General features: G+C 41.9%; 1 protein-coding gene across 1 annotated transcript in view; it reads left to right on the plus strand.

Moving 5' to 3' along the window:
* BRCA1 (BRCA1 DNA repair associated) overlaps window positions 1-8,432 on the plus strand; it is a 110,905-nt gene extending 102,473 nt beyond the window's left edge. Inside the window, exons 22-23 of the mRNA XM_075846652.1 lie at window positions 1,896-1,947; window positions 6,741-8,432. Coding sequence (XP_075702767.1) covers window positions 1,896-1,947; window positions 6,741-6,841 — 153 coding nt within the window. The 3' untranslated portion in view covers window positions 6,842-8,432. The remainder of the gene's footprint in view (window positions 1-1,895; window positions 1,948-6,740) is intronic.
* The last annotated feature ends 664 nt before the right edge of the window (window positions 8,433-9,096 follow it).

The raw sequence follows: 9,096 nt of genomic DNA on the forward strand, positions 1-9,096 counted from the left end.
ATTGAAAACAACAATGCGGAGATGTCTTCCACTCTCCTGAGCTGCTGTTATAGATAATCACAGAATTGGTCTAAAGACAAGGGTACTTGAAAATGATGTTTTTATTAGTAGAATGCATGCAGTAGCATTTATTAAGATTTCATAAAAGTTAACTCTTCGCAATAATGTATGATGGGGTCTTTTACATAAAGATGGGAAAATTGTACATTAAAGAAGTTTTCCCATGTGGGACATTTACAAACAAATGTCAGATAGATGTGGGTACCACCTCTGAGACCCGCACCTATCTCTAGAACAGGGCCCCCTAAACCCCGTTCTAGCTTTTTGTGCTCGCGCTGCCTTCCGGCCACTTCCTGATTTCATGGTCGGGAGATACGTAAACCGCTTAACTCTCTGAGCAAACAGGAGATATACGGAAACGGCGTAGCTCTCATGCTATGTTGCTTCCGTAACTGCCAGTCACTACTATGGGAGTTACGGAAACAGCGTAGCTCAGCGAGTTACGCTGTTTTTGTAACGCCCGATCATGTAGTCAGGAAGCGGCCGGGAGTCAGCGTAAGCACAAAAAGCTTGAACAGGGTTTAGGGGGCCCCGTTCTAGAGATAGGTGCGGGTTCCAGAGGTGGTACCCGCATCTATCTGACACATCCTGTGGATATGTCATAAATGTCCCTCATTAATACTTTATTCAGATGTTGAGATATCGGTGCTTGAAGTTTTAGGCCCAAACGGAATTCTAAAAATTTAGACTGCTGTCCTCCCTACAGGGCCGTTCTAAGATAAGATTGCCAAACTAACTCGAGACAGAGCGGGTTTTCTAATAATACTTATCTGCAGTTCATCTGATTTGGTGACCGATTGTGCCACAATCCCATTTTCACTAACAAATAATGGGAGTAGTACTACTGATATTCTATTTTGATTTCACCTGGGAATGATAATATATATTTCCCGGACTCACATACATCTATAGGTGGTTAGAATCCAATTCTATTCTCCAACAAATAAGCAGAAAGTTATTTACATAAGTGTGTGTAGTAAAACCGGACAGAAGAACCATCTCCTCCCTTTTGGGAAAGGAGGGAGTTATACAGACAGTGGTACCGAAGGGTAACTAGCAACAAAGGAGGGGAAATGTTAGGGCCTGTTCACATCAGCGTTGGAAACCTCAGACGGAAGCCCTCAACGGAGGGGCGTCAGGTTAACCCCTCAACGGAAAGGCAAACGGAAACCTAAGCTTCCGTTTCCCTCACCATTGATATCAATGGTGAAGGAAACCTAGCTAATGGTTTCCGTCTGTCACCGTTGTGACAGGGTTCCATTGTTCTTGACGGAATCAATAGCGCAGTCGACTGCGCTATAACCTCCGACGGAACCCCTCAACGGAACACAGACGATGATGTGAACAGGCCCTTAGTGTCTCTTGGGGCTGTAGTTCTCGCTGACACCACGGGAATGTCCAAGAAAGCTTGCCAAAACACAAACTAGGGAGAAGTCACGGTCTGTCCGAGACACACCCCACACTTTGTAACAAGGTTCGTGATACATAAAGGCAAATAAGCTAAAGAAAAGTAGTCACCTGGGAGAGAGAGGCAGGCTATAAGCAATATTGTCAGAGTCCCCGAAGCAACACCCAAAAAGGAGGAGGAGAGACTCGTAAGAAATCTCACCTGTGGCCCACTTAAGGGGGGGTTTCCCAGTGTGAAGACGATGGGAAGTAGTCCGATAACTGGGAGCTCTATATTATACCAACCCTCAATACTGGTATGGACTTTTTTATTTTATTTTTTTCACAGAAACACAGCATCATTATTCGTCTCTTAACTATGTTTCAGAGATCTAGAAGAAGGAGAAAAAAAAGAATTAATTTGGGTGTCTGTTTTCCTTTCATTGCAGGGGACAACATCTCTAGTGGTTGTGCAGCCAGATAAAGAGACTGACTATGCAGGTAATAAATGTGAGATGTAAGAGTCACGCAGATAACATTGAGGTTACTTCACACCCCGTTCTACGTAAAGCCGCCTCATACTTCATTATTAAACCCTTTTAGAGGATGTCTACATTTAACATCATGTTGGTTTTTAGATCTGTGGTGATTAATTCCATAATATATGTATATTGGGGTCAGAGCTCTATTTTTCCAATACAGCTACAAATTCAGTGCAAAGAATTAGGGATGCACGGTGCATCGAAACGTCTATACTGTTTCGATACTGTGCATCCCTAAACGGTTCGATACTGTGCATCCCTAAACGGTTCGATACCGCTATTTCCTGTATTTCGATACTGAGCTGCGCAGCCGCACAGCTCAGTATAGTAATACATGAATGTATGGAAGCGCGGCTGCGGCTGTGTAATTCAGCCACAGCCCTGCTCCTGAGTCATGATAAGTTTGCGGGGTCAGGATGATGCGATGCGGCCAGTGCTGCACTAATGAGCGGTGGCACTGGAGACAGAACATGGCGGGCGCACTATAAAACACTCCCATGTTCTGTCTCCAGTGCCTGAACCGCCGCTCATTAGTGCAGCGCGGCCGCATCACCTCATGCTGACCGCGCGCGCACTTCCTGTCAGGAGCGGGGCAATGGTTGTATTACACAGCCGCAGCCCCGCTCTATAACGGCGTAGATCAGAGAAACCTCTCATCTCCGCCGTTATTCCCCTGAATTCTGCGATCACAGCTGACTGCAGCATTCAGGAGAAAATGAGAAGGGGGGATGACCCTGGATCCGCGTCACAGGGAATTCCTGTGACGCGATCGAGGGCCATACCATATATGGGCAGACAGCCCAGGGTCTATTGACGGACCCCAGGGCTGTCTTACCATATTTCATGTTGTTAGGACATACCCAAGTATGTCCTAACAACTGCCTGTGTACTATCAGTACACAGGATAATGTACTGGCACATATCTGATATATGTCAGTACATTAAAGTTTAAAAATAAAGTAAAAACAAAGTAATGTTAAAATTAAAAAAAATACACATTCACCTTTTTTACAATAAACATTAAAATATGTCTCAATACATAAAATATTCACACATTCAGTAATGGCGCGCACAACAATTTTTTTGCATCATTTATGACGTGTACGCTGTAATAAAATGAAATAAACACTGCTTTCTATCACTTATTAATGTGAGGCGCGAGATGCGATGAATTTACACTCCATGTTCCTCACATTAATAGTAATTAACCCCATCATGTACCTCGCACATTAACCCATTATGACTGAGAAACATGATGGGGTTAATTACTATTAATGTGAGGCGCATTCAAAATTCATCACATGTCGCGCCTCACATCAGAAAACGGAAGAATTTTTTTTTATTACTGTTGGCAAAAGTATCGAAATTGGTATCGAAATCGCAATACTAAACGAAGTATCGGTATCGAAGTCCAAATTCTGGTATCGTGACATTCCTACAAAGAATATGTATATAATTCCAGCTGCTACGGGGAGGACAGAAGCTTACTGCATTATGAATGTTATAAGCCGTATGCAGTAAGTTCCCCCTAGAGGCCAGAATTCTACCATATCTGCATTTTAGGTTTTTGCAAAGGAGCGCTGTATGAGAAAAGCGCAGCTCTAAGCATAGATCAAGAAATGAATAATCAAGAAAACAAAGATCAGTGGTGGATATTCACTTTTAAAACAATTTCCTCAGAGCAGGGGCGCTGCTAAAGGCCCATGGGTCCTAGTGCAAAAATTCTTCTTGGCAAAACCCCACCCCCTCAACTTTTTTTGTTTTATGGCCAGCATCTTTCAGCTGGGACCCATCGATGCAGCACTTCGCAGCCAGGGGCGTTGCCAAGGTCTCAGACATAAGTTTTGCACCCCCCCCCCCCACACACACACACACACTTTTATATTCTATATAATCCAGTGGCAGAGCTATAGGGCTTGTAGTCTTATAGATATGCGGTCAGCTGTATATAGGAGAGAGCCTATCTACAAGACTGCCACCCCTATAGCTCTGATACTGGTTAGGCTTCGATACATGGCCCCCTGCAGACAGTATCGCACATGATGGGATTAAATACAGGGGCCAGCAGACAGTATTTTTATACTTACCCTCCTCTGGGCGCAGTGCTGGGTCCCTACCCGACACAGGGGCAAGTGGGTAAGTATACCTCTACTATAGTAACGGCCCTGTGTAGTTTACTACAGTAACTGTGGATAGATGTGTGGGGGGGGGGCCATGGATCCCCCCTGACTTCAGGGCCCGGTCACAATCCCAACCCATATAGCTACGCCACTGCCTCAGATAGATGTATTTGAGTGTATATATGTTGCATATACCTATAAAAACAATTTCCGTCCTCAAACCTCCATTCTGTGAAGCTTTCGATTTATTGTCCGCTCCTTTCCTATCCACATTTGCCTCGTCGTTCATTATTCTATGGCCTCAGCTTGAAAACCCCACGTGTCACAGTGATTAATTGCCATTGTCTGCTTTAACCGAAATGTTGCTTTTATTGTGCTTTTTACTTCCCTTACTGTGTGGTGTTCTGGGAAATGCGTTGTGTAAACCCTGTGCCAATAGGTTATATTTATTCTCTGCAAGAGTCTGCACAGATCGGGTTTGACAGGCACTGAGATGGTTAAACTGTACTTGATATTTTATTCAATGGTTCAGTACATTCCATTAAGTAACACTAGAGGAATACTTGGTCTAAAATAAGTAATATTTCACCTATAATACTCAGGGTGAAGCAGCTTTTATTAGAATTCATGAACAGTTACATTGGAAAAAGTTATTTGCTGCTAACAAACATTTGTACAATTTTATCTGCTGCTCTTATCGTAAAGAACCCTTTCTCGTCATACCAATTTATGTCTTATCGGGAAACAAAGTAGCAATTCATGTGGATAGCATCCCCCATTTTAATATTAATATGCACCTGCAAACTCTGTAAATTAAGACTTTGTATTGCAGAAATTGGTCAATGTGGGCTGGTACAATATACAGATGTAAAGTTTTTTTTGTTTTTCAGTTTTTTCCCAGTATCTAAAACAGACCGAAAAACTGATTAGAGAAAAATATATTTTTGTCTATCTGTCCCTTTACGGCTGGATTCACACAGCGGTTTGCTGCGTTTTTAGACTCACTACAAAAAAAATTGCTGTGAAAAAAGACTTCCCATAGAATGCATTGAGTAGCTAGAAAATCTCTTCAAAATCGCTTTAGTCAAGTGTTAGTGGCTGTGTTTTTTGTTTTTTAAGTAAATCGCTACATGCTGGGATTTCAGAGCTATACACTTGTCTTCACAATCGCTCCTGACATCTTATGATCCTATGGACAGAGACACATCACAGCAATTTTTCTGAAGTGAGATAAAAAGCCCTTGCTTAAAGAGGCTCTGTCACCAGATTATAAGTGCCCTATCTCCTACATAATCTGATCGGCGCTGTAATGTAGAGAACAGTGGTTTTTATTTTGAAAAATATAGATTTATGCTAATTAGTTTCTTAATAGGCCACTGGGCGTGTTTTTACTTTTTACCAACTGGGCGTTGTGAAGAGAAGTGTATGACGCTGACCAATCAGACGCTGTACTGTCACATACTCCCCATAATGTCTTGAGTGAACAGACATTGCCTCCAGCCAGGACGCGGTGTCTATTCACACTCCCGACACTTCAGTAAAGTTTCTTGTGGACTTACTCACACAGCACGGCGTGATCTCGCAAGATCACGCCGTGCTGTCATTCACAGAAACTTTACCAAAGTGTCGGGAGTGTGAATAGATACTGCGTCCTGGCTGGAGGCAATGTCTGTTTACCGAAGTGTCTTGAGAGTGAAGTTAATGTGGTAGTATGTGACTGCACAGCGTGATCTCGCGAGATCACGCTGCATTGCGTGTACTACTAAAAATGAATAGCGAGAAGTGTATGACGCTGATTGGTCAGCGTCATACACTTCTCTTCACAACGCCCAGTTGGTAAAAAAGTTAAAACACGCCCAGTTGTCTATTAAGAAAATAATTAGCATAAATCTAAAATCGTGCATAACTTGCTCAAAATTGCTTGTTTTTCAAAATACAAAACACTTATCCACATTACAGCGCCGATCAGATTATGTAGGAGACAGGGCACTTATAATCTGGTGACAGAGCCTCTTTAATGTATCACTATAGACAGCGATTTATCGCTCACTACAGAAAAAAAAAAAAAGTCTACCCTAGCCATACTGGATGCATCAAATTTTTTTGGGGGGTGAAATCTACCTTAATATAATTTTCTACTTTGGAAATCTCTTTTTTGAAATTCGGGTCCATTACAGGATGTCCTGCTTGTTTGGACCCACTGCGATCAGCTGTAAACTGTGAGGCAAGTGCTTTTCCCTGCAGCGCCACCACAGGGGAAATTAAGCATTACACAGTTTCCATTGAAATCAGTGGGCTGTGTGTAATGCATGGATATGCCAAGTGGTTCTTTCATTTCCTGAAAAGAAAATCCACCCTAGGGTGTTTGAAAATTGGGTTTCTAATCCAGACAACCCCTATTTATTCATTGTTCACACAGTGCAGATCTTGCATGTATTCTTTTAGGTTCTGTTTCTGGCTTAAACAGAAGAAATAGATCCAGGAGCAGACCTATAATAAGGCATTCCTTTTATATAATTCTGCTTTTGGCTTAAAAATAAAATGCAAAATCTGCTCAATGTAAACAAGGCCTTACGTTAACCGTCAAACCACTATTTCAGCGTTCTTACATAGTTTTGTTTTTTCCTTTCAGCTATGAGGAAGAGGAACCAATGTCTTGTGATTACTCGTGAATGGCTGCTGGACAGCGTGTCAAATTATAAACTCCAGGCGTTCGATAGTTACCTTGTATGAAAAATGCTGCTGCTATCTTGTGGAGGCATTAGTATACATGTTACTATGTGCTGGGACAGTGGTATATACTTGAAATTACTTTTCTGTTGTCACATTGGTCTTAAGGCTGGGTTCACACGACCTATTTTCAGGCGTAAACGAGGGGTATTATGTCTAGATTTACGCCTGAAAATAGGGCTACAATACGTCGGCAAACATCTGCCCATTCATTCATAAAAATACAGCCTCGTCAAAAGAAGTGCAGGGCACTTCTTTCAGATGTAATTTGAGCCGTTCTTCATTGAAGTCAATGAAGCACAGCTCAAAATTTACGGCTGTCAGAGAAGCCTCGCAAAATGCGAGGAGGAGCGATTACGACTGAAACGAGGCAGCTGTTTTCTCCTGAAAACAGTCTGTCTTTTCAGACGTAAAAGCCTGCTACCGTGTGCACATACCCTTAGGGTTCAATACTGTGGTTAAAACTTTTCTCCTACCTTGTGTTCCAATTCCAGAATGGCAAGGGAATATTAAAAACTGGTAGTACTTAAAGGAACAGTCCAGGTAAAACGGATACACTATGTAATTCCTAGTGCAAGGTCTGGGGAAGGTGGACAATGTCTTAGAGGCCCAAAGAGAAGTCATTCACTGGGCATTAAAGAGTGAAAGTTATTCTTGATGTGTTCCTTTAAACGAAGCGGGTCTAATCCTTCCTTTTATATGACAAAGAGGAGGGCCTAGGTCATGTGTGAACTCGCCCTATGTGATATGTAGTAACCCATATCATCAGAAGCTCTTATCTTTCCATGCTTCGGAGGATCCCCACCTCCATCATTGCATTGGAATGAAAGTTTCCCCATGTATGGCCGGCTTTAGAAATAGTCGTCATATCTGCCCCTTCCTTGTAGAGCTTCTAAGAGAACAGACATAGGAGCCCTTTTTCATTTCGGGTACACTACTGAAAGTCTGCTGTCCCCATATATCACACCACAAGGCAGGCATATCCTTGGTGTATCATGGAGGTAACACTACGTATGGACTTTGTAAATGCATATTGTATATTCTGTGGTTTTAATATGGTTTACGGTCTTTCAAGAGTAATCAATACCTGAAACGTATCTGGCCATGCTATGAAAAATGCTTTTAGAAATGCTCAGCGACTCTGTATTATAGTAAAATCCCATTAGTCTGACATCCTCCCCGTGCTGAAAGAGCAACATGTTTCAAAGAAATGGGTGACTCAATGACCGAGTTCTAGTGGCGTGACCCATCCCATTCCAGACTGACTTTGAGATTGGTCCTTTTAAACATGTGCCAGACCACTAGGAATCCAATATTATTAGATGCCAGATTAAAGGAATTTTACTGTTAACTTTTTTCATCATTTTAGTCTCCATGTCCTTTTGCACTTCACTAGAAATGTATTCCATGGTCTATACGTGATGCAGAGTACGTGTACGTTATGGGTATTAAAGGAGCTGATATTAAAGATCTAACCGTATATTGCCCTTTATTGACTTCTTTCTGTGGTTTTTATTGGCCTTGGATCATGATGCTGACATTCATTGTTGTATATAGTGTATTTATGATGTGTACAGTTGTTTCTTTTGAAAATTGCCTTAAAATAAAAATTTTGAAATGCAGTTTTGTGTTGCAAGTTATTAGAGGGTTCAACATGAAGTCATTACACTACTAAAACAGACCTGTCAGGAGAGCAAATACTTGCATTCACCATAAAATAACAATTCTGGAGCATGTTTTTTTGGAAAGCTATGTTGTGCAGTTCCTCTGTTGTTCCGCCTATAAATGTATGAATAAATTAAGAACTAGGCAGGGCATCAGCATTCCCCTCATCTGACATTGTCAAATCTGTGCAGACTGTAGAAACAAATCGTACTGACCAGGGGAATGGTAATGCTAGTTGTCAATTTGTGTATACATTTACAGGAGGAATAAAAGAGGAATGGAACGGTTTAAAGTGTTTTAAGATAAGGTGTCCAGAATTGTTATTTCATGGGGAATATTGGTATTTACTAAAAACCGACATATCAGAAGAGCTGACGAGTCCTTTTTAAGCATAATTATCATTCTCTACAACTCTGTCCTTCTGAACCGCACCTATTTTACACCACATGTACTAAGGCTCCGTACAACCTTCGAATAGAATGGAGCCATAATATCACGCCCATAGTAGTATATGGGGCTATACCAGGGGTGGGCAAACTTTTTGACTCGCGGGCCACAATGGGTTCTAAAATTTGACAGAGGGGCCGGGCCAG

Source organism: Rhinoderma darwinii, chromosome 13 (assembly GCF_050947455.1).
Source record: "Rhinoderma darwinii isolate aRhiDar2 chromosome 13, aRhiDar2.hap1, whole genome shotgun sequence".
Classification (NCBI taxonomy): domain Eukaryota; kingdom Metazoa; phylum Chordata; class Amphibia; order Anura; family Rhinodermatidae; genus Rhinoderma; species Rhinoderma darwinii.